The 27151-nt window shown below is 37.8% G+C and overlaps 1 protein-coding gene across 4 annotated transcripts in view; it reads right to left on the reverse strand.

The window, feature by feature from the left end:
* ACTN2 (actinin alpha 2) overlaps window positions 1-27151 on the reverse strand; it is a 67363-nt gene that overhangs the window by 7869 nt on the left and 32343 nt on the right. For 3 of the 4 annotated variants that reach the window (XM_085543336.1, XM_015857896.3, XM_015857897.2), the window contains exons 4-17: window positions 25083-25169; window positions 24007-24094; window positions 22110-22188; window positions 18765-18846; window positions 14298-14383; window positions 12794-12886; window positions 11546-11776; window positions 10487-10634; window positions 8716-8866; window positions 3827-3935; window positions 3338-3478; window positions 2761-2943; window positions 1559-1693; window positions 927-1106 (exon numbers count right to left, since the gene is read on the reverse strand). In XM_085543336.1, the coding sequence (XP_085399462.1) occupies window positions 927-1106; window positions 1559-1693; window positions 2761-2943; window positions 3338-3478; window positions 3827-3935; window positions 8716-8866; window positions 10487-10634; window positions 11546-11776; window positions 12794-12886; window positions 14298-14383; window positions 18765-18846; window positions 22110-22188; window positions 24007-24094; window positions 25083-25169 (1793 nt within the window). The remainder of the gene's footprint in view (window positions 1-926; window positions 1107-1558; window positions 1694-2760; window positions 2944-3337; window positions 3479-3826; window positions 3936-8715; window positions 8867-10486; window positions 10635-11545; window positions 11777-12793; window positions 12887-14297; window positions 14384-18764; window positions 18847-22109; window positions 22189-24006; window positions 24095-25082; window positions 25170-27151) is intronic. The other variant, XM_085543337.1, reaches the window with a different exon arrangement.

Here is a 27151-nt window from a genome sequence, read left to right on the forward strand (position 1 = left end):
TAAAACTATGAGAAGCACAGTTAGCAAAAACCAGCTCTAAATACTTATGTGATGCCTTATCCATACCACTAACTATACACTATAACTGAGGTCATTAAAAATAAAAATAGTCTTCAGGAAAATATGGAACTGGTTTCTAAATGGTACTTTTTTTTTTTTCTTTTTTTTTTTTTTACCTAAGTGATCCCTGAGTTTATTCTGAATGACAAGACTCAGACTCGTGTACTGTTATTTTCAATCATCTCTGTTTGGTTAGAGGCTGTATTCAAACAACACTGTTTTATGCATTACCAATTTCAGGCATTTTTCAACATTCTGTAAATAATTAATCTCACAAGTCACTTTACAAATACGGAAAATGTTCCTTAAAACTGAGAAGGCGTCTCTCATGAGTGTGTAAAACAACTGTCCTCCTACACATCAGCAGCACTGGGACCTTCTGGTAATCTGTAAATTCTCACAGCAAATTAGTAAAGATGAAACATTGCTCTGTCACAGAAAAAAACACTCAAAAAAATAAGCAAAAAAAAAAAAATTAAAAAATCCACTGCTGTACTACTGTCTATCTGAAGGAAAACAGGTCAAGTCATGATGAGCTGTATTTTCATTTGAACGACTTCTTTGCAGCAAACCAGAGAAGAAATTGAGTCAATTACATTCCACTAACAAGCACTTAATTTTTGTTCTACCTTTACCAGACCCAGGAAGGGCTCTTCAAAATATCTTGTGTCTCAGTCTTGCACTAGGCCATCCTCATCAGCATGTGTAACAAAAAAACAGTACGTGACACAAAAAATGTTTTACAATATTATCAGAAAGTCTGCCAAATCTCATCCTTTATAGTAGTGTCTTCAGATCAGGGAAGGCAGTTACAGGGAAGAAGATGGCAAAATAAGCTAACAGTACGAAATGGAGTAAATGCTTACCTCCATAGTATAGTTGGTGTGTTTGTTGTCAAACACCAAAGCTTCTTGTATAAGCTGATGATCTCCTTCCAGTTTATCAATGTTGTGTTTATAGTTAATGATATTTTGCTCATACTGCTTCAGCTGATTCATCTGGTCCTCCAAAGGCCCTGTCATTTCAATAGAGCTGCGGGCAATTTCCTGCAAAAAGACACCCACCACCATGCAAAATTTAAGCTTCAGATTTTCTAATCTGACTTGCATTCACAAAAATATTAAATATTTTCAGACTAAGAAGCAAAAGTAATAAAATCTTCAAACAGAGATGATTACTGTAAAAAATTCATTTAAAAAAAAAAAAAAGTGACTCATTTAGTTCTGGAATCAATATTGAGTTGCTGCTGATCCCAATATTTTTCTGTAAAGAGCAGAAGTAAAATAGCTGTTTAGTCATACTTTTTTCAAAGCTACATGTCCTACCAACTATCACTTATACCATCTTACAGTTCTAAGAATCAACAGGAACTAAATTCTTCATGATGAAACAGCTGGCAAACTATCATGGAGATCGTTGACGTCCTGTACAGACAACAGAGATAACAAATGATAAAACACTTTATTCATCAGCTTCTGCATGAGTGTCTGATACTCACTTCCATCTTGGTCTGGATCCATGGCCCAATGACATTGGCCTGAGCAGCAAACTGGCGACGCAGGCGTTCATTGGCATGCTGGCGGGCTAGTTCTTCCTGCAAGGATTGATCCCTCTGAGGTACCAGCTGCTTCACCTGTTACAATGAGAAAGCATTAACTGTGAGAGTTTATGACTGAATACTTCTAAAATAAGTAGAACAAATAAGGCTACAGTTATTAATTTTTCTTATTGGCCTGAAGATTAATAATTAAGATAGGATAATGAGACACCGTGTACCCTTCATGGATACCTGAAGGTATCTCACATGCTACAAATGCTTTTTTAGCTTATTCTTCTGGGCTTCCCTGGGACATACTGAATTTAGTCCTTATTGCTTGGTATTTATAACCCACAAAGTTCATGTCTTTGACCACATAAGTTTAGGTATTTGGTAAATTCATATATTCTACAAAATCATTCACCTCTAACAAATGAGTTCCTAAGGAAATAGTTTCTCTTTATACTTTATAATCCCTCTCCAGTAATTTTTTAAGGTAATAGCCAATTTCAGTCTTAATGGTCCCAAAGTTCCTAGATTTTTTACAGTTTTTCTGAAAAGCAGAAACAGAGTAGAAAGGACACATGAACTACTGCTTATACTGAGAAAAAGAATTCAGCCATTTTCTGTTCTTCTGACAGGCACCCACTGGCCTATCCACTGGCCAGATACCATCTCTATACTAGCACCAACTGGGTTCTTGTTCTCAGTGTAACTACACATATGATTGAAGAAAACAGTAATCTACAAAACCAGAAATCTTTGTTATAATCTCTGAAATATTTCATAATATATTATGAAAGCTAACTTTCTTTCTGCTACTTCTTTCATCTCAACATCAGCTTCTCATTCAATCTATTCATTTTACTGTACTTTGTGGATGTAAAATGTGTTCAATTGCATTTAATATGCTCCTGGTGTAATAAGTGATAACTTAATTTTATGCTGCAACCTCTTTCTGCTGTCCACGTTAGTAAATGTATTTAAGGAGAAATATTTAACTTGTGCTGGTTCCATGAGTTTTAAAACAAGAGATTGGTTCATTTTGGATTCTAACGATGTAGAAAAATTGATAGGTTTATTGTTAAGTTCTCTGAATAGTCTCAGTATTCCTAAACCAAAAAACAGTTACAACATTCTTCTATGCATTAAGCATACATTACCTTTTCCCACTTAGAACGAATCTCTTCCACAGTAACAGTGCTGTAAGGATTGCTTGCACTTATTCTCATGCTGTAACTCTGAATAACTTTTTCAACTTCATTCTGGATTGACAGTATGGCCTGTCTTTCACCATCTGCCTCTGGCAAAGTAGCTTTAAATTGATCATGTGCAGAGATTAAACTCTAAAATCAGAAACAGAGAGGGAGAGCATGAAAACTGCCATTTTCCTTCCAACATCTGGATCTGCTGTAAAAATAAGCACAGTTCCTTCTCTCTGACTCCCAGATACCCTGTCTACATGTACCTGCATGCTCAGGAACTAATACATGTAGATATATTCACGAAAAACCTGTCATCAGTTTTATCAAGACTATTGGTTCTTCTACGATTGTGGAATATTTCATGCCCATCAAAAAATAACGTTATTATAGACATCACCAATCACAATGTAAATGTCCAGATGGAATATCTTACCTATGTTGTACTCTCCAAGAAAGAAAAGGTTTCTTTTCTTGTCTTTCTCATGACTGTAAGCCATTAAAAAAAAAAAAAAAAAAAAAAAGGACAACTATTTACCTGAATTTCCTCTATGCTATGAACAATAAACATGTCCTGTAGGTCTTCCATAGCACCTTCCATCCAGTTGTTGAAAGGAGCAGCTCTTTTGGCAAACTCCAGGTGAAGCTGATCAATCGTTTCAAGCAATTTCTCCGTCCTCTGTATAGTTTGGAAAAGGTAAATTCCTTTTTATTAGGGTTAAGACCTAATTCTACACACATTCCTATGAACAAATTAATGCTTCATCTTTTCAAAAGCAAATGATTATATAATTGGGTGATTTCACCACTCGCTTTATGGCAATAGTACTGTCATGGTTTCATACTGATACTTTCATATCAGGCATTAAAAGGGATGTAACACCTTTCAAGGGTAACAGATGAAATGACTTGTTTTTGATTGTAATCTATCTGTAAATCCATTCAAATCTGCTCATCTTGCTTTAGTAATTTCTTTCAAGTATAAATTCATCCTCTCAACTGAGCTGATCATTGTTATATAGTTTACCTCCAGTGCCTCTCTTCTTTTCTGAGTAAGTGTTCCCAAGCTGTCCCATTGGTCACATATCTTTTGGCATCGATCATTGACACTTGCAGCATCATGATAATCCAGCTCACTAGAAAAAGTGAAGACAAAAGTCTGAGCAGCTTTCTGAGAGGCAGGAATGGTTGCATTGTGCATGCTATTCCACTGACCTTCAGCAGAGGGGCTGTCTGACATGGAAGTGGGTATTAAGCACAGGTGTGGAACTGAATTCCTCCATGTGGAAAAAAGCCTATGTATTTAACTGAGAAACAGATCTCAGCTTGTGTTCAACACATAATCCACCTCTAACAGGGGCTGCCCAGATCTGGGACACAGGGAACAATTTTCATCGTTCTCTCCAGGAACTTCTCACACACTAGAGCTGGTTAGGTACAGGAATCTGAAGAATCAGATTTGCTGCCAGTACAAATTAGTCCACCCAAAAGGAATGTAGCAGTTAGCACTGCCTTTTCAACTACTTAATATGCTTTTATTATCCTGACAGAAAACAACTTACTACGCTGCCTGGACTAACCTTTTAAGCCCTGTCCTGAGATTCCACAATTTCAGACTGAATTTTGGATCTCAGTGACAGATAATCCCCATGGTTCTGCTGCAGCCATCATGACTATAGTAAAATATGTGTAAGGCACTTCAGAAGCTCATTTTTACCAGTGTATCATCATCCGCTGAATTTAGCTCTTGGCTGCTCCTTGAGGACATTTTGCACAGTACTAAGCATTGCAGAGATTGTGATTATGTGACAATATGGCAATACGAAGCTAAGATTTACTCTAAGGCTTGAACAAGATGTTAAATGCAGATATAATTTGTTCTATCCTTTTCAACATCCTTCTCTAGGCAAACGGCATGAGGAATGTACAGATCACTTTCTCCAGTAACTTAGAGAATCAAAGAGGACCAAATGGGAGCAAAGACAGTTTTCCTCTGTGAAGGTACACTGTAGGCTGGGGCAGCACTTATACTTTTTCCTCTAATTTCAGTAAGAACAATATGGTTAGGGATAAAGCTAAGAAATATCTGGGTCATTCTGTTTCTTCAGATGTGCTGAAATCAATTGATCTTTAAAAGCAAAAAATGATAAAACAAGTGAAAACAGAATACCACAACAATTAAAAAAAACTACTCAGAATTGTACAAAATCTCATTATGTTTAAGGAGAGAGCTGCCCACACACTACACAAGGACATCTTAACTTAAAAATCTGCTTCCTCCTGTGAAGCAAGCCCTTCTGTTAACCTTCCAGGAATGTAATAAAAATCAGGTACTTGTTAAGAAACTGTAAAGCAGCAGCTTATATACAACAGGCTATGACATAATTCATTTCTGGAATGTTTCAGATGGAAGTTATTTTTCACATTTTAGCACACTGTGGCTATTAGGTGATGATCCTGTGTGAGCTGTGAGCTCACTAAGTGGATGGAACATGGAAATTTGTGCACTGAAGATGTGAAGACACTGAATTTCTTATTTTTTACCATTTTTTTTTTCTTATCAAGAATAAATGAAGCACCCCTGCACATGTGTTACAGAACATCGAAGAGAACAGCCTGTTTAGTCATTTGAAATCTACAGCCTTTGGAATTTATAAACAAAAATAGCATTAAGATTTTTCTGACCTGCAATTGTCTTACTTTTAAAGAATTAAAAATTTAGTCAGGTTTTGTCCGGATCCAGAGAAGCGTTTAAGTATGAGCTCACTTTATGAATCATGATAGTGTCACAAAAATAACCTGCTGAGCACCATGCTTTAGCACTGCTTCACAACCGGGCTCATATTATAATATGTGCGTAAGCACAATTTGAGCCCAGGTTTCCAGAAGCAAAAGGACTCTTCAAAACAACTACAGATAGTTGTCTTCTTGGCTGAAAATAAGTTGCTATACTAGAAGTTATGGATATTATAAAAATTATCTTGATTATTGAAAACATTGAAATGGGCACAGAAGACCATATGTGATTTCATATTATGACTCTCTCTAGTTCTGTTTAATATTTGCAGTGTCACAAATGGCAAGTCTCATTCTTAAAATCCCATTTTTTTCCAGCCTTGTGTACAGCGCCAGCCAAGTCTTTCCATACTTCACTGGCAAGGATTTCCAATTCCATACAGACTAGGACACATAACAGTTCTATAGCAACATCCTGGCTGGAATCACCCGCTTCACATGCACACACCAATCAACAAACTTTTAGCAACTTTATCTCATGGTTGACTTAACTGCTGCAGCAAAAAATACCAAAGCAGATAAGAAAACGCTATAACTGCGATGGTTCAAGGTCACATAGCAATTGTTTGGTTTCAAATGGTAACATTAGGCAGACAAGAGATGACTAAAGAGAAACGCAGAAGTGTACTGACTTGTAATTTAGACTTGGATGATGATTCCTATAAGGGTCTGATCCAGTGACCAAAAACAAACCAACAATAAGTTACCTTCATTAGCCCTTGGATAAGACACCAATGCACATTCCTTAACATTTAATTATTGCTCAACATTTCAATGAAAAAATATAACAGGAAAAAGAAAATACTTTTCCTCCATAATTTCAACAGCTCTCTGAAGAACTCTGCTGTGGATAAATAATTAAAGTCAACATTTCAACAGAAGTTGCCCCTTTGCTTGCAGCCAGTAATAAAACTTGATGTTTATAACCTTTCATTCAGTACTCTCCATAGGCAATAAGTTTTACTGGGCTACAAAGTCTCAGGGTGAAACCAGCACTGAATATTGAAAATAGTGGACTGGTAGCTGTGTGTATGGATTAGGGAAGACGTCAAAGTAAAGTATCTTAAAAGCAGTAGATTTTCAGCACCTTTGGTGCCAAGGCCACAGATATCTTGTTTAACTTCATGCAGCAAATTACTGAAACAACTGAGAAGAGACAACCCTAAAATAGACAGGATACAGTGTTCACTGGCCTCAGCAAAGGTAAAGGACACAGGGTTCAAAATACTGGTAAGCAGATGCTGTGCTACGTATACTACATTGCAAAACTAATACTTAAATAACAATGTAGGTGTTTCAGAAACATTCTGTAGCATAAAAGGAACAGATAACTTTACAGCAAAGATCGGGATATGTCAGAAGGTGTTTCGTAAGCTGACATAACCAGTGAAATCTGCATCTGTATTTTTTGAGCTTTCTTTCATACTAGCTACTCTTTCATACTAACTACATAGAGCATAGAAGTTCCACACGAATGTGCACAAGAACTTCTTTACGGTGAAGGTGACGGAGCACTGGAACAGGCTGCCCAGGGAGGTGTTGGAGTCTCCTTCTAGGGCGATATTCAAGACCTGCCTGGACGCCTACCTGTGTGACGTGGTGTAGGGAGCCTGCTTTGGCAAGGGGGTTGGACTTGATCTCTGGAGGTCCCTTCCAACCCCTACAATTCTGTGGTAGATACTAACAGTATTTACTCTGCCCACCAAACTTTTCTTTTCCTCATATAACCAATTCTTAAAAATAGCATTTTTCCTCTAAATTCATTTTAATTATACAGTTACTGTAAGCACTGCTGCTACCAGGTATGAACAACATTTTTAGATAGCTTGGTTTTCTAATGGTTAATGAATGTGGGACTGTTTATAATTTAAGGACCATTACAAAGTAAAAATGATTTTATTTATTTATTTATTTATTTATTTCTGAGTACTGTTTTGTCTGTTCAAGGAGTCAAGAAACTGAAACTTGGAGGCTTGAAGCCACAAGGAGGAGTCTGGGAATTTGATGCTGGCTCCTCTTTCAACCACTAACACACATTTGTTCCTGTTGGCTTTGCAGATTTGTGCTGTGGGTGAGCAATTAATTTAATTATGTGCCAGATGTTAAGATCAGGAGTAGTGCTACTGATTTACAGTACAAGACCACTGCAATTAACTTCATAAAATTATAAAGTCAAATGTCCTCAGCTTGGTGCACATATGACTTCACCAGAATGGAGACATCATTATCTAACACTACAGTCCTGACAGTGTGGGCAGAGCTTAGAAGACAAAACTATGCTTCGCCCATGTGAATTAACAGCTTTCCCACTAACAAAAGCTGACTTACCTATAAAGACAGACCCTAGCCACAATAACTGCACAAACACTCAGGGCTTCTGTTACCACAGAAGTGTCTTTCAGGCACAAACCTTGGCTTTTCACACCTCTGAACTTCCTAGCTGATGTCAGTATAGCTAAATAAGTTGAAGACTTGTTCTCCCAGCTTAGTACTCTGGGCATAGTATGCTGAGTGAGGAGGAGAGGTTGTGTGTTTGCTTGCCTTGGAGTACACTAGAGATGATTAAATCTTCAGAGATGTCATTGGATGATCCAATACCGATATAGAAAGGATAATTTAAGGATATTAGGTCTTTTTAAAGGACCGATATATTGTGGGAAAATATAATAGATTTTAAATTGAAGATGTTTGATCTGCAATTTGTCTAACTGCTAGTTTTTTATAGGTTAACTATATTTTATAGGTTATATTAAAATAATATATTATTTTATAAGTTAACAATTTATAATCAGTACCTCTCGGCAGACCATATGAACTAAGAAACAGATACCTCCAGCATTCCCATGAACACACAATGGACTCATTAGTAGAAGAAAAGATTATTTTCAAATTGAATTTGAAAATGCTTGTTTTCAAATATTTTTGGTCAGTTGAATGTCTATATTTGGTTGGGAGTAGAGGGGAGATGAGGGAAAGGTCTCAGTGACCAGCTCAGATAATATACTTATGAAGCTATCTCTGGAATTCTTACGTTGGTACCTATGACACTATCAAATTCATTGGAAAGAGTTTATCGCAAAGTTAAATGTCAGCAGCTGCAAGCCTTTAAATGGAACATACTTCAGCTCCTGGGCAATGGCAGCGATCTGTTCCACCCTGTCCTGGTGAGCAGCCAAATCGCTCTCAAAAGCCTCATGTTTCCTCAACATGGCACGGACTTCTGTCAGAGTCGCAGATTCATAATCCTTCTGAAGTAAGATCTGCTCTTTGCCTGTAAGAGGAAATTACATTATTAGTCTATTTTTACTAATTTATGAGTTAGAACAGTGGTAAATTCAGTCAACTTTTCTTAGCCGAGGCATGGTCAAAAGCACATGTATGAGATGAAGTCCCTGCCCCACTGAAATGAGTGGCAATTTGTCAACATAATAGCGTTAATAAGGAGAGTAAAATATCTTTTAAGGTCTCTCAGTAATCCCTTGATTCTTGCACAGGATGATTATTTGTGTCTACAATAGCTAGTATTGCATTACTTAAGAAACTGGCATAAAGTGGTATATTAGCAAACTATATAAATAGCTGGACTATCTGACAAATCTTTCAGAGTGTATTACTGATTTACCATACCAGAAATCACACTACTAGGCTCAGCTTCACTCCTACTAAGGAACTGTTACTCTTTTTCATGTTCTGCTTTCAATTCATTATTAATTTCAGCACTTCCCTGCCAGAATTAGAGATACACAGCTGCATTTTGTATCAATTACTGAATTTTAAGTGGAAAATGCCAACATAGCTGCAAGAGAAGCAAAAATGAAATCAGAAACTGAAATATTACTTCTCAGTAACTCCTGTGTTGTAGAAAAACCTAAACAGACAGCCTGTGAAACTGCAGCTTGCCATATGACATTACATAGCTCTGCAGATTCTAGAGCCAGAAGGGACTATTGTTTCACTTGCTATGTACAAGCCTATGTGAATTTTTCCCTGTATAATAGCCATACCACGTCACCATGAGTAGAATATCCTCAGAAAATAGGCTCTCAAGGATGATAAATGCTGCAGTTTCTTTTCTAGTGTATGTTTGGTAACTTTTTACTGCTATGCATGCTTCTAGCAGCCATGTTATTGGATAGTCTCAGTTTAACTTTCACAGTGTGAAAAGACTATAGCTGGAAAAAGCCAAAAGTGTGGCAGAAACAGGAAAGTGTTTGTCAGGGCCAAAAACAAACAACCAACCAAACAAAATAAGGATGATATAGGGTCGCTATGCTTAACGGCATCAACAAAACTTTATGTTGGTGTTGTAAAATAGATGGTCCTGTAGCCATTACAACTACACCTAAGGTTAGGCCATCTTCAAAAAACAGAGCCACACATGGGGTATAATCCAGGGTATGGAGCAAAGCAAAACTGAGTCCATCATCATGCAGTTTACATGAACTACTAAAAATCAAGATGGCCAAATGATTAGTTACCAGAAGAGCTCTGTTAATAATTCCACATTCAACCAGCCATAGATCCCAGTTTATTTTTGAGTTTCAAATGGAGAACTGAATCTCTGTACTCACTGCACTCCTGGCTGGATCACAGGTGTACAAACGCATAGGAATGCATTACAAGTAAAAGCCTTTAATCCTTCATTGGATAGGCTTAATAGGTTTGATTCACTCCCTTATTAGAAAAGAGTATGATTTTCACAGTTATATTTCATTAGCAACATGCCTATGACTGTAGGCAACAGAACCTCCAATTTTATCTGTAAGCATTTTACTTTTCTAAAGCTGCCCAAGCTAATTTCTAGAGTGCTCCTGGTTGGCAAACATCCATCATTGGCAGTTCAACCTTGAAGGTTAAAATGTGAAAAATGTTAGAAGCCATCTCTGCTTACCATATGCCCACTGCTCATGAGTGGAAGCCTTCTGTCTAAATTTCTCAGCCAAGTGTTCAAGTCTTTCCAGTCTTCGTATTTCATTCAGCAGCCACTCTTCATAGCCTTTCTCAGCTTGTTCAAGTCTCTGCCAAGCGCCAGCAATATCCTTTTAAGAGAATACGTGAGAAAGAGTGAATGAAACTATAATCTTTTTTTATCCAAATTGGCAGATTTCTGATTCGCTCACAGTTTTTCTTCCAAAAACAAGTCAGGATGTCCAGATTTTGCCAAACACCAGAATCATAGAAAATGTCAGTTGTCAGGCAGCTCTGGAAATCAGATAGTTCAAACAACTGCACCTGACAAAGCATCCCGAGCAAGGGAGTTCAGGATCGTGAAAGAATCCTCTACACAAATGGTTTTCAAGCAAAATTGTTTGTTCGGTGTCTTCATGACACGTTAGTTTTACCTCTCATGTTCCAAGTACATGTTTCTTTTGCGATGTAGTTGTCCATTATCAGAATTAATGTGCTGTGCTCTCAGAAGCTGACAATAACAAAACAATTAGTATTAAGAAGACTTGATCCTTATTTTATCTGGAATACCAATTCTTTTCATTTCTGTAGTGTAAAGAGTACAGGTCTGCTGCATTCCCCAATAATGTTCTGACCCACAGTTATTATCTTCAGAAAAAATAGAAGCATTTTTTGAGCCACAGTTGTTTCTCTGTGTCTGCTGAGTAAAATGTCAGTGAAACCAGCAAGTTTTGCTTAGGGAAAAAAAAAGGAAAAAAAAGGGAAAAAAAAGTAGTTAAGTAAACCAACAGGCTCAAAGAAAGCTCTGTCTCAAGAGAGTTTGCTACTGAGGAAAGTTTTCAAAGAGCAAGGAGCATATATAAGGGAATGAAAGATTTTAGAACGAAAGGGAATGTTTAAGAGAGTGGTTTGATATTGACAAAGTGCAGCAAACCAAAGTTTCTGAGCATGGCTCAGAATGGTAATTCAGTCCTTCATATTGAAATTTTTGTGAGAAGATTGGTAGAAAGGAGAATGGAATATCAATGCCTCCTTTACTTACTGAAACCATTTTTCCCTCTGATGGCATGAAAGCTGGTCGATTGCTGATTCTCAGTTTTGTCTGCAGGGTGTTGAAATTGATCTCCAGCTGACATTTCTCTTGAACTTTGGGAGGTTTGTGTTTGCGGCGGTAGTCCCGGAAATCTTCTAATTTCTTCTGCATGGCCTGCATTGTCTTTTCCGGTGTCCTGTTTTCCAGCCAAGGAATTGTCCTGCGAATCCATTCTAAAAGCTTTCAAATCAACACAAACAATTGAAATTAAGGCAATGGAAGAGCAACCAAAAAGAAGATAATACTGAAGGCATAAATTTCAATCATGTTTGCTCCATCTTACTGTTGTTAACTTCAGTTGGAGTCAGTGCCCTAATGCCAAGTAAGAACAACATTTTCTCAACAGAAAGATAACCTTAACGTTCTCAGATATTCTCAATACCTCTGGAAATATCTTGACTTTCAGGATATGAACATGGACATGCATGTAAGGTGACTCCAGGTAATTAAAACACAAGGTTACCCAGCATCACTGACCACTTTCAAAAGTATTGGTATTGATGTCTCAAATAGTCATAGTTCATAAATCAGAATGGACATCAGTCAAGTAACTCAAGACATGCATATATTTTTATGCAGGATTAGTACCAATCCTGCACTACTCTTTGCATCTATGTTTGTGTGTATGTTTTTGGAGGTTGTGCATTATAAACACAAAGGAGCTCTCACTTGTGTATTATATATCTGCAGTCCTGACACAGTAAATTTTCCAAATACCATGAAAAGATGAGAAGCTGACTCAAAGTCTGCAGTACATACTTTGTGAAGAAAAATTACATTACCTATGTTTTGGGGGAAAAAAAGCAGTCTTCTGGTTATAATCAAAAACAACACAAGCAGCGTTCATCATTCACTGGCTGTCTGTGTTCACAGGTGTTCTATGAACACCCTGAGACTCTGCTCAGGTGCAGCTTGCAGTACATAAAGCCAATGGGCTTGCTTAGAGTAAAAGAATCCTGTATGTTCCACGTGTGGTGATGGAAAAGCTATCATTGGAGGCCACAGAGACAGCAAGCTCCGTGGCAAAGGACTGACCTGATATTTGACATTTTTGGGATACTGAACTTTGTACCCTACAACTGATATTTACCTTTGTGATATTTTCACTTTCTGTCTTGCACACAGTGTGTGAATCTTTCAGCTTTCAGTATTTCATGAACACAATTATCACCATGTTACAGGAAAGGTTGTCTTTACCTCACTTGCCAGTCTCTCATACTCTTCCATCAACCTCTCATTTTCTTGATTCACAGCAAGCACCTTACAGATCCGGTTTGCTGCAGTCTCAGCCTATAAAACATAGCAAATAAACAGGACATACTTGTAAACATTCTGAGAAAGGTACAGGCTTGGAGAAAAAAAGAACACGGCAGCTGCAAATAAAATCACATTGGTTTATAATTGTTGATTTATGCTTCTGGGTTATCCTCATGTACTTACAGACCGTGGTGGTCTTAAATAAGGCATAGATTGGCCCAGAAGTCTCTGAGTTGTACAATGAAGCCTTATTATACAAGGGGGAATTTCCCACTGTCATTATAGTTGTTTAATAAATACTGCACTTTCAAAAGCAACTTAAGCCATTCTTGAAGTTATCTAATTAGGTTAATTTTTTAAAGCATGCTAAAAAGGCATTAGGTTTGTTAGCTACACAGGAAACACTGGATGCAATTCAGGGGACCCACATGCACATACACCCTTGAAAATCAATACAGCTTAACTACTGACAGCAAATCTTTTCTAGACTCTGGCCAAATTTATTTCTGAAAGCACTGTAGCTCTGCTGTATTTAAAACTGACATTAATAGTTTCACATCACAAATTTATACTTACATACAAATGTGAATCTAAAGTATATCCAGTCAACTAAAAATAGTATTTAGAATCTTTCTTTTCTATTAATAGCAAAACCTGCACACCCAGATAGAAGAGTGCACAACAGCATAGCTGTGCTACAATATGGCATAGAAGGCCTACCAGATAGAAGGGGAAATTCAGCTCAGAGGAAGAAGGAAAAATATCAACTACTTTAAAGTATTTTTTAAGGTTTGTTTTTTTTTTTTTCTCCACATATGTTGGATTGTGTTCATTTGTAGACTAGAAATGTAAGAAATACAGCAATCAGAAATGCAACATTTGTTATAATACTATCCCACATAATAAATCTTCTGCTGATGCTCTTGCTTTTGATACCAACACTTTGGTCTAGAAATAACTCCACTGGCTTCAGTAGGAGCACAGGGAAACTTCTGTGCCTCTCCACATCTCAAGGCAGCCCTAAATTACTACTCAGCATGAGTAAGTTCAGAATACTCTCAGCCTTCAAAAGTCAAACATGCTTTTATGCAGCAAAAGCATAAGATGTTGATGGAGTGACAAACAACCCTATTTCACAGTATCCTCAAATAGATTTTCTGAAATGGTCTTTACAATCACCAAACAAAGACACTCAGAATCACAAATATCTACTAGAAAACTTGGTACACAACATTTAATTAGAACAGGCTCAGTGTTGGTTAAGAACAAGTATTAGTACAAGTATATAATACTTGCAATTGTTAATTAAAACAGCAAGTACAAAAGTAGTGAGTTTGAAGTTTTTCAGGGGGGGTTGTTTTTTTGTTTTGTTATAAATATAAACCAGTGTGGAAAAGTGAAACCATCAAAAACACAGCAACCTGAAGGGACAATCGATTAATACCTGCTCTGCTCCAGCAAAAGCATGGTAGAAGCAGGACACATATGTCATGATAGCTCTCTCATCGGGTTTGGGAGTGTTCACAATATCTATAACGTAGGGGAGAAATGAAAACAAAAACCAAAAAGAAAGTAGAAGGAATAGAAGACAGGGTGAATAAATAAAAGCACAAGATAGTTGTCACTGCAAATGTTTTCCTGTACATAGATAGCTCTGTACTCTGGAACATATACAAAGCTGAAATAAATGCAGTTTTAGTTTGATGGGCGTTGATAGAAAAACAAATCCATGCTCTAGAAATTCAAGACAAACTCTTACAAAAAATGTGGAATTTTTGATCTTGCAGTACTGTCACAGAGGAAATTACCTTCATTTTAAAAAGGACTATGTGCGTAATAATTGGCATGAACACCGCACTGACTAACACAGAGAAAAGACAAGCTAGATTTTGGCCTCGGGAGATCTCCTCTGGAAGCTACATATGGATCAGTTTCAACTCTAACATTATATATCAGTACTCCCTGCATTACTGATACCTAAAATACATCCAACTCTCTGATTTGCCTTGTCTCTTCTACTTCCACTTTTTCTTATCAGAACATGATTCCAAGGCTCCTCTGAGATGTCTGTGTGTTTTCCTGTCTGTTTTGTATAGCAGTGATGTTTTATGTTGCTGATTGTACTTACCATTGAGTACTTAATATTTTAAAAAACAATCCTGAAAGCATAAGAAAAGGATTCATTTTCTGAGCATCTGTTATGAAGATTTTGACATAAGCAACAAGAATAATATCCAGCAGGCAAAAAAGATGAAATTCTGCTATTGGAATAGCTTTATCACCGTAAGCTTATTTTCTTCTAACATTTTAAAGTGCTTCTAATCAAAGCACAAAAATTCAATCAAAGGATATTAAATAATGTCCTACCAAGTCTGGTGATCAGATGCCAAAAACCTACTGGATATTATCAGTAAATATACAGGAAGATGAGAGGAAAGTTTGTATCTAGAGAACAAATGGATAGACTACTACTGGCTCTACAGAGACCATCTCACAGAGAAAAGCAGGCAACAGGGAATGAGCTCAGCTCTAAGATGCTGTCCTAAGAACTACTGAGGGAAAGATCAAAAGAGGGGGGAAAAATCGCTGAAAGAAACAACAAAGAAGGTGGAGGGTGAGATCTGATCTATCTACAACCTCACCTTCTGAGCACCAGCAAATGCATGATAGTAACAGGAAACATAAGTCATAATAGTTCTTTCATCAGGTCTGGCAGTGTTTACTATATCTGTGTAGAGAGAAAAGGGTTTACTGCTCAGAATTCTTTGAGGTACTTCCATTAGATTATACTGATGATGCCAGTGCTACATAGGTTAAAAATAAGTATATCATCCTTCATCCTGACTCAATTTACTGATTTCACTGTGAAGATCTCTAAGTTTTAGGAATTAAAAATGGAAAATACTTTAGGCACATTGAAATGGTATAGCATCTGAAGATGGAGACTATTCAGAAAGTATTGCCAATTTCTGTTCTGGGGAAACTTCTAGAGCAGATGGTGTGGCTCATAAATCTACCAGATTCACTTTCACTGCCACTCCAGAGCAACTTCATCTAAATTAATACTACAAGAAATGCAGCCATCAACAGTCACAAAATAAGAGCATATATTAGCAAAGGATCCTTGTGACTGACAAAGTACTGATGTATACTGGAAACCTGCAGAACTCCTGCAGTTCAGAAATACATTTTGTGCTAAGAAAAGCTTGGATATTTTTCTTTTGCTATTCCTGAGCCAGTCTGTCTCTTTAGTGACTGGTATAAATCACATAAGAGTTTGGCTTAGTTGGCTGACAGCTTTATCCCTATTAGAACAGGGAAGATTAAAAGCCTAGAGAGGGTGTGACTGAGGTATGAATGCATGAGTAAAAGTTGATATTTTTGATTACTTGACAGACAATGGCAGAAAAAGGTGGTTTTACACCAATTACGCTTGAATGATGCTTATGCAAACTGCAGATTTTTGCCACTGTAAAAGTGAGAAGATAATAGTGTGAAGATCCATAAATGAGATGACAATTTTAACAATAACAGAGAGATTTTCTAACTTCAGGACCAATGTATTTACTGGTTTGAAGCACTGTCACATGTTCAGAAGAAAACACATTTCCACTGAAAATACAAGGGCAAAAATTCATGACGCGTACTCAAGAGTGTGCTAGAAGCAGCATGATTTCACTCCCCCCACATAACTGTCAAGAATATTACAAAGAGCTAGAGAATATTGGAAATCTGATGGGGGTGAGGGTGGGGAGAAGAGGGGCAGAAATTTTCCATGCATTTAATGTCAAGAGAAAATGAGTGAAAGGAGAACAATAGTACAAGTTCAATAGTAAGGAGGTATCATGTCCGTTTATTCTTTGCACCACGTACCAGAGTATAATAATCAAGTGGAGCTCAAAAGGAGAATTGCAGTTCAAATAATCAAAACCAAGCACAGGTGAAACCAAGAAAAATATTCAGTTGGAATATTACAAACTGGGTTTTCAATCTCATCCTGTATTGCCCTAACTTTCCTGCCTGCCAAAGACTTTAAGGGAAGTGGACAAGATGAGTCTGTGTGTTTTGCATAACTGCCATGTTATCACAACTCTACTGTAAAGTCACCAGAAGCACTCTCTTGGAGAAGAATACTTTGAACTAGTGTAAGCAAATTCCAGTATTGTTGCACTATTTTTTGCTTGAATACAAAAAGGCTGGTTATCTTGAAGAAATCCAGGAAATGTTATGTATCTCCTTGTTATCTGTAGACAGATTGAAAGATTATTGGAGAAAACAAATAATGAAGCTATTAGTTCAAATTGATTCCTACAAAAAGTGTATAGTTAAATAAATGTCCAAATGTCAAGTCCAAAAATGGACTTGATGGATGGACCACTCACTGGATAAGGAATTAGCTGGATGGTTGCTCTCAGAGAGCTGTGGTCAATGGCACAATGTCCAAGTTGGAGATCAGTGATGAGTGGCATTCCTCAGGGATTGGTGCTGGCACCGGTGATATTTAACATCTTTGTAGGCAACATGGGCAGCGGGGTTGAGTGCACCCTCAGTGAGTTTGCAGATGACTCCAAGCTGAGTGGTGCAGTTGACACACTAGAGGGAAGGGATGCTATCCTGAGGGACCTGGACAGGCATAAGAGGTGGGCCCGTGCCAACCTCATGAAGTTAAAAAAGCCAAGTGCGAAATCCTGCATCTGGGTTGGGGCAATCCCAAGCACAGATACAGGTTGGGTAAAGAATGGCTTGAAAGCAGCCCTGAGAAGAAGGATTTGGGGGTGAGAGTTGATGAAAGTCACAACAAGAGCTGTGAGTGTGGCACTTGCAGCCCAGAAGGCCAAATGTATCCTGCATTGCATCAAGACAAGAATGACCAGCAGGTCAAGGGAGGTGATTCTGCCCCTCCACTTTGCTTTCGTGAGCCACCACTTGGAGTACAGCATCCAGTTCTGGGGCCCCCAACACAAGAAGGACACAGAACTGTTGGAGCAGGTCCAGAGGAGGGCCACAAAAATGATGGCTGGAGCATCATCCTACAAGGACAGGCTAAGTGAGCAGGGGCTTTCCAGCCTGGATAAGAGAAGGCTCTGAAGAGACTTTATAGCAGCCTTCTGGTACCTACAGGAAAGCTGGAGAGTGACTTTTTATAAGGGCAGGAAACAACAGGATAAGGGGAAATGGTTTTAAACTGGAAGAGGGTAGGTTTAGACTAGATATTAGGAAGAAATTCTTTACTGTGAGGGTGGTGAGACACTGGAACAGGTTGCCCACAGAGGTTCATGGATGCTCCCTTCCTGGAAGCATTCAAAGCCAGGCTGGATAGGGTTTTTATCAACTTGGTCTAGAGAAAAGTGTCTCTGCCTACAGTAGGGGGTTGAGAACTGGATGATCTTGAAGGTCCCTTCCAACCCAAACAGTTTTATGATTCTAAATGGGAAGAAAACAAGCTTGCCTGAACCAAGTTCTTTCACCAAAGTCATGTTATCAGTAGTATATTTTAAAAGTTACTTCTATTTCTTCCTGGTCTTCTCATCTAAAAATATAAATATGCTTTAAGCTGTTAACAGTTGTATTCTCTTTTTTAATCATAGATTATACTTTCTTATAGGCAAGGATTATCTTTTCATTCTATATTTGAACCTCATTTCTCAATGGGGTCACATGCTGATCTTGGGATCCAAAGTGCTATAGTAAGTACAAACAACAGCAAAAGAATAAAGCATGATGAAAAAGTGAGTGGAACTATCCAATATATGTAGAACAAGAAGGAAAAGACTGTTTGAAAACAAAGCAGAAAGGAAAAGTTTCTCCATGACCATTCAATTGGAAAGAACGATGAAAATTTGCTAGATACAAAACAGAAGTTTTATAATCTCTTGCTTATGAGTAATGCAAACTTCACAATAGCTCTCACCTTCTGCATCCAACATCTTAGGGATATCCAGATGTTTTTCAGCAATTTCCATGGCAAGGTTGATATTTCCTATGGGGTCATCCTGCATGAACAAAGAAAACACAAGTCAAAATTACAGTTTTTTCTTTGAAGCAAGACTACTGCAGTAGGTGCACAAAAACTTACTCTGCTTTTCTCAATTGTAAATTAGAATCACAGCTACTGTTCTACAAAAAGCAGAGTAGGGGTATATGGCCCTTTGATCTATCTACTACTGTTCTTTCAAAGGTAAACATTAGTAAAGACACTAGAACCCTGTAATTCTATAAACGCTCCAATACATTCGGAAGGGAAATGTAGATAACATATGCAACATATACTCATAAAGAGCTAATTCTGAATGAAGCATTGCAGTAAAACAGACAGTCAAGGTCTCTGGTCCAGTAGGGTATACTAGACTGTTCATCACAGAATTAGTTCATCACACTTTGACACCTAGTAAACATTGTATTACAGTGATAAAAATTCTATTGTGATAACAGTTCCTCTGTTGGTCCAGTGTATGCATGGAAAAAAGGAACCACAAACAGAACAGCTACCCAGAAGGAGCAAAATCTCCTAGTTTTGACTTGGAGAGACAAATTTGAAACTAACGTGTAAGCTGAATTTTAGAGCTGTTGATAATGATGAGTTTTCTCTTGTTTAGAGAGTTTGATTTTGTTTTTTGAAGGAAAAAAAAAAAAGGAAGCAGTGAAAAAAATTCAGTTGAAAAGCACACATTTTGTTTCTAACAGTACCAACAACTGCTCACAAGAGAAGACCACGTCAGATGAGGGATGCCCTGAAGTCAGGCTTCTAATATCAGCTTGGAGCAAAAATATCTTACGTGAAGCGGCAGTTCATGATATTAATGTTATTATTTTCAAGTATTCAGAAACTGCTAAATGATCACAGCTACTATGGACACTGTCAACATCTACAGAGATAGTTTAGAAGGACAGGGCAGAGAAACAAAAATGGAGAAGCTGGAGGGGAGTGGAAAAAATTAACATGTTTGCTGCAGTGAACTTACAGGGCTTCTGTTGGATTACAAACACTCCCTGTAAAAGGATCTAGACACAAGCATGCTTCTTTTGTCACTTTGAAATGGACCTATTAGGATTAGTTATAATGAAATGGGAGTAATTACTTAGATATCATGTATATATGCCAGGTATCATAATAAGTAATAATGCCTTAACAATTTGGTTATAGTGGAACACAAAGTCTCTCACCAAAAGTTCTCACTTCATCATTTAGCAGTTTTGAGCATCACTGACATAAGAAGAAATCTGGACAATATTTAAAACCCATCAACTTACTTCTGCTGTTACATGACACACTACATGTAATACAACATTTACTAAATATGTATGCAAAAACTCTTGCTGAAATTAAATGGAAAGGAATAAACTAAATTTGAGACCTACTGACTTGATTAAGACACTTTGCTTATGGATGAGTGATGGGCACCTCCTATTTGTGTGCCTGGTACTGTGTCTATGAGTAAATGCTGATCCATAGAGAAATAACTTTATTTAAAATCAGCGCATTCTGGAGATCCCAATCACCCATACTTTTAAACAAAACTCTATAAGCCACAGTAACTAAAAGTCTCTGCTACAACTAGAGAAATACCTTATCTAATTTGTCATAGTCAAGAAGATCGGGCCTGTGTCTATGAATAAGGGCGTTGAAAGCAAGGCCATCTTTCCAGCTACAAATTCACACAAAGCACATTGGTGAGAAAAATAAAAGACAGCATGCAAGAGATAAGAAACCAAGAAACAGGACACCAAGACAGCTGTTAATGTAACCAAAATGAGTAGTCAGTCAAATGCAGACAGGACAGAAAAGCACGATCTATTTTAGGATTTTTCTGCATGTGCTTTACGTGCCACAGCTCAGCCTCAGTTTGAAACCTGACCTGTTCTTATTTTGGAAACCTCTAAAAGGGAAATAGTAATGCTGAAGCAGATCTGCTTATGTGCTATTCCCTTTTCTTAACATTCATATGTAGACTGGTTTTACCAAGAAGTTTTCTGTACCACGTTCCACTTTTCTAAGTGCAAACTCAGTCAGACTAACTTGTCTGTGCCAAGCTTGGGTGCATGTATGCAGAGACAGGTAGTTTAGCTATTCTATCCACCTGTCCATCCATATGAAAGGAAGTATATAGAATTAAAGAATCCAGTACTGACAGTTTGTTTGTCCTTTTGTTCAGATCTGCAGTTGTCTTAACAACTGCCTAAATTAAACAGTGCGTGTTGAAGTTCATTTAATTTTCACTAAAATTTGAGGGTTCCAGCACAAATTTAACATACTATAAAGCAGGCAAAAGTTTTCAAATTTTCTTCTGTCATCTTTTCCACCACAAAAGGGTTTCTCATAAGAGCTGATTCCACAAGTAAAATGAATCTATCATAAAGGGGAATAAAATGAGAAGTATTATCTAAGATTTACCAATTTCTCTCACCAATTAGAAGTGGCACTCAACAAATTAAATCCATGATTAAGGTTTCTGTTTCATTGTTATTCACAAAAGAATCCAAAATATGTTCACTTTGGAGGAAGAAAAACATATGAATTTATTGAGATCTTGCACGAAATGCCAACATGCCACTGTCTTTTCAGTTTTTATTCTTCAGTAATACGACTCAGAAATTCCAAGATTATAACTTGATTTTCATTACTCACTCTCAAACCAAAGTAGCTTGCATCTTTTAGAACAAATTCATTTTTCCACGTAACAAATTGGGCCTGTAACCCCCATGCGATGCTACCTAAATAAGTTACGGTATCTATCTCATCTGCACTTTCTGGAAGGATAGTTAGAAGTGTAATGAAATATTAAGTAAGAACTAGTGGATATTCTCTATGGAATCCTAACAACTGCTTATTCCTAGGGCAGAGTTTGTTCTAATCAATCTTACAATTAATTATCTTGTCCTTGTTTACAGCTCTGCAATCTACAGTTATTTACAGCGGACACATAGCAGAATGGTCTGTACCACATATCAGTTGTGAATTGAGAATTTCAGTGTATTTGATTTAACATCCTTACGGCACGTCATAAAAGACAAACTGCCTGGCTGCTGAGAAATGGATTTTCTGCAATTAATATTGAAGTCGTTGTAGCGGATAGGAAAGAACAACAAGGGACCGTCACAGCCTCCTTTCCTCTAAACAATATTTTTTGGAGTGAGCATAAAAGTTAGTTAGAATTAGTATGTGCTCCTCAGCTTGTCATTTAGGAAACAAAGTAAGCAAACCAGAAGTGAACCAAATCACTGCAGGACAACATGCTCTACCGTCCAGACTGTTGACCTTATTTAGCTTGGAGTAGTCAATAAGATCAGGTCGGTGTCTGTGGATAAGTGCACATAATCCAAGGCCATCTTTCCAGCTTTACAACAGAGGAATAAAAAAAAAAGAAAGGAATGGAATAAAGTAATGAATAAAGTCACAGCATTTTACAGTTTGATCCTCGCTCAAGGCTTAAAATGAAGCAGGAACCCCCACCCCCACCCCCTGTTAAATCCTGACAATTATGTTCTGTCAACTCTCATTCCTCTGAGCTTTTTATTTCAGATAATTTCAATGACACAACTACATTGTGCTCATAGAAGTATGAAGTAAAAAAATATCTCAGTTCATTTAAAAAGTTCCACAGACATGACAGGTCAGTCCTGAAGTCTGACACTTAACTGTGACTTCATGTCCACTACCTTTCGAAGCAAGAATAGAAAAGGAATAGAGCTGTGAATAACATCTATTTGGAAAGATTATGAGAGGCTCCTTTCAGCTAGAAGCAATCACTCTGGAAGATACTTTATGACAACAGATCACTAGGACTGTGGGCTTGAGTTTGTATGCTGTGCAGTACCTGTGTGGTACTAAAGGTAGACATAAGGTAAAAGCTGTTGGAATACCTGTCATTGAGAAGTCTAGATAAATCATTTAAATAATATAACCACATTGAATAAAAGCGTAATATATCTAAGCAGAAACTACATGCACTGTAAAACATAAAATCATTCAGAAGCTAGAACTAAATCAAAAGGAGCACCAAAGTAACCAAAATTTTCCAAAAGACATAGACTAAAATGGTCTGGACAGCAAAAATCTCCACTGCTCTAAAGCAGTTGTATAAGAGAAAAAAAACCCTACGCAAATATCAAATCAAGGTACTTCTGTTTGACATGTTTTCCCCACGCCATGTATCAGAGCCAGCATATGTACACATAAACACTAAGATTCTGGTACCATAATTAATACTACTCCCTGCATCCATATAAAGCTTTACTAAAATACACTGCTATACTTTCAAGGCAAATAAAACATTACAAATTTGAGATTTCTCAAGGCTGTAGGGACTGTACATCAAATTCTTCCATCTGTGGATGCACAAGTGAACTGTATCTTCTCTATCACTATTACACGTGCTCTTAGAGCTTCACAAGACGAATGAATTCTACAAACCCAAAACATTGTGATACAGAGCCCTGGTAAGTTCTCCAGAGGTTTCAAGGAAGGTAAAATCCCATGGTTACACAGTGCAAATGGCAGATCACACATCACAGATCCACATCAGGTGGATCACCAGCACAGCTACAGGAACCAGCTGAGTGAAGTCCCAAAAGCAAGTAGCCTATGTATGGTCTGGAGGTCCCTTTACAGGCCTTACTAGATGTGCAGAACCACAAGACAGAGCTTCACTAAATTTTGCAGCTTAGGTAATGATCCTGATGATGAAAGTGAGTGTATTTTAAATGCTACTGCTGGGTAATGACTCACTTTTTTGGTTCCTTATTTATTATTATTTTACAAAATAATGAAGATTGATTCATCAAAATGAAACGTCTGTGCTGAACACATTGGTGTTTTTGCCAAGACCATCCTATACCTACCAGTGGCTCTCATTTAAAAGTAGTCATTTGTTACATCATTATGCATTTAGATATTGCCATATACAAGGGACATCTAAGAGTATCATATGTTTGTTCTGTGTGGAGTAGGGATGTTTTGTTTCTTAAATAGTAACTCCATAAACAGGATAAATAGCACAGAAGGCTAACCAAGGTAAGACTGAACACACACTGTAAGAATTTGAAGAAAAGCCCACGTTAACAGTGAAGAGTGAAATTCACTTATGCAATTATGGGGGGAAAAACCTGACCTAGCATAAGACTGCTTCTAAGCTCTTGAAATAATGAAAGTTTACCTAAGATGGAAGTTCTGAATGTTGACATTTCTATAAGGAGCAGTTTTTCTTTGACACCACAGCAGCAGCCCTTCTTTGGCAGAGGTCTCTGTAACAGACACCAGAGCATAAGAAGATGTAAAAAGAGTTCAAGTAATTCTTATCTTCTCATCTTAAAGGTGGGCATTCACCAAAAACTGGTTAGCATAAACTAACATTTAATCCTAAGAGACAGTCATGCAAATGGACTAGAGAGGCTCCATTATGACAGAGACATCAGTTCAACCGGAACAACTCAGAGTCCTGGCCTACATAATATTTCCAGAATATTAGCAGTTTAAGAAATTACATTAATCGGGCAGCAGAACATACACTTGGAGAAAAATGCTGAATACAAATGTAATAATTGAAGTAAGCACAACAGATTCAGTTGGTGCCTACATGAAACGTGCTTTTGCACTTCTGCTTATGCAGAAGAATAAATACAGGATAAATCATTATTTGTATGCTGTGAGCATCCGAGTCAATGAGACTTCTAGGTCTACAGCTAACATTTGACAATGATAGGCAGGACAGCACGCTAACCTTGAATTGGCACTAGTTGTGTTGAAAACTGAGATTAGTTCCTAGCAACCCAGACTTTTCAGGGGATTTTAAAGAAAGCTTTAAAAACAACACGCTCTTTGGAGACAGTTACCAACTGAATGTTAAGAAAAAATCCTGAAGCAGAGGAAAAAAAAACATGACAGAGAGATATAACATAGTCAGATATCTTTGCAAGGAAGGATAGAAATGCACAAGTCTAGAAAAGCATTTTGAAAATAGGACCACCACACAGAGTACAGCATAGATTCAGGCCACTGAAACTCATGAACGTAAACTTGTTTCTATCTATCTTATAACCAAGGGACATGACCAGAACTTCTCCATTTTAGTAATTGTTTCTTCCCTCCAGAAATGTATTTTGTCACAAAGCAGAGATATCACTTTCTGTGAAAAAATAATTCATTCTTAAAACACTCATCGCACTTGTGTACAATCTATTTAATAACACTGTAGAACAAATCTCCTGTTTAACATGGAAGCGTTACACTTACCTTCCACTGAAATATCTTGAATAGCAAAGCGGAGGATGATGGTCCAGATCATACCCAGAGTCATTTTCACATTGCCGTCAACAATTTCTAAGGTGGAAAAAGATAAATTCGTATATTTTAAATGCAATTTTTCTTTTCTCCTAAACATATGTATCTAGTTAATATGTTACATTTCTACCATAATTTATTGTCTACAGAGTTCATCTGGGCTCATTTTTCAACAGACTCACGTTTCTGCTACCCTGACAGTCGGACAGAAGATTACTGAGGTTACGGTCCCTTTATCTCTTCCCTGCTATAAGCCTGTTCTCCAGCTATTTGCAGCCATCTCACAAAGTTACCTTTCAGACTGACTTCAATAGATACTGCCCAAGGGGAAACATATATTTAAAGCTAAATACTATCCTTGGTACCAGCACAGGCTAGATACGAAGAACAGCTCAGAGGACACGGCACCTCTGGAAACTAAGATACACAGCTTCCTGCCAAGCAGTTTAGAAACATGACCATGAGACTGTAGATGTCTTACAACACTGATATTTATACATGTTTATGTACCTTTTAATACAAAGTGAGATTTTTAACCTTTCTTTTTGTTTTTTCCCCACAACAGCAGGATTGAGTGCACCCTCAGTGAGTTTGCACCAAACTAGAGAGAAGGGATGCTATCCAAAGGGACCTGGACAGGCTTGAGTGGTGGGCCCATGCCAACCTCATGAAGTTCAACAAGGCCAAGTGCAAGGTCCAGCATCTGGGTCAGAGAAATCGAAACAAACACAGGCTGGACAGAGAACAGCTTGAGTGAAGCCCTGAGAATGATTTGGGAGTGTTGGTTGATGAAAGACTCAATACAAGCTGGCAACGTGCACTTGCAGCCCAGAAGGCCAATTGTATCCTGGGCTGCATCAAGAGAAGTATGACCAGGAGGCTGATGGAGGTATCTCTGCCTATAGCAGGGGGGCTGGAACTAGATGATCTTAAAGGCCCTATCCAACGCAAACCATTCTATGACTTCTGGATTTTCAATTTGTTTCAAGACTGCTAGAGTCCATGGGGTGTTAGCAATATGCTTTTTCCAAGCCTTCTACAGATACAGAGGCATTCCTTCAGCCAATTAAAATCCAGTGCTCCTACACTGTCTGTACAGTACACTGAACCACTTCACTTTTTCAACTACAAAAAAATATACCACTGAAACACTAAACTGTGATGATAACACAAAATCAGCCTGAAAAGAATGATGAGATACTTAAAGGACCACAGTGAGACTATAAGGAGAGTCCAGCACTGGAAAGTGAAGGAGGTGGGAGGATGATAGAAGGGAGCTGCAGGCTCTTTCCAGCCACCTCACACCAAATGAGCAGTGAGGCAGGGAAGGCACCAGCTGCTCCCTTGCCTGAAAGCCACCTCCAGCCCTGCACAAGAAGCAGAGCAGCTGTGGCTGCCTGTGGGCCCACTGATCATCTTCTGGGGAGGGAATAGAAAGAATTTCCTCAGTCTAACATGGAATGCTGAAAGAGGTGCCAGAAGGAACCGAACTCACTTTGTACTTTAAGGTTGCCTGAATCCAGGGACAACTTCCACAGAACAAAACAGCTGCTGGCCACAGGACTTGAGATACACGCTAATTTGCACTAGTATGCAACAGAAGCTGTCATTTGAACCTTTGGAATTAACAAATGCAATAGGAGGCATCTTACCTATCACTTGTTTATGCTTTCTTAGTGTGATAACTCAACTTTATAAATGAATGGCTAGTTTTCTGCTTTCCTCCTTGCATTCTACTTTCATTTTCCAGAATTCTAACCTAACTTTGCACTATTACTACCTTATTTGCCTTGAAAGACCTCAATTGTCTTCAAATCTCTAAACTTAATTGGGGCTCATAGCTACTTTCTTCCCCTCTCAGATATGTATTTCACTGCATTTTGACCAGTCCAGAACATCCATCCCAAAACAACACATACAAAAGATGTGAAAAAATATCTAAACAGAGGGAGAACAAAATCACTGCATGTTGAAAGGTATCAGTGTCAAAAAAATATTAATGCCGATCATTTTCCTCCACT

Source organism: Coturnix japonica, chromosome 3 (assembly GCF_054131305.1).
Source record: "Coturnix japonica strain WE chromosome 3, WE-NBRP24, whole genome shotgun sequence".
Classification (NCBI taxonomy): Eukaryota; Metazoa; Chordata; class Aves; order Galliformes; family Phasianidae; genus Coturnix; species Coturnix japonica.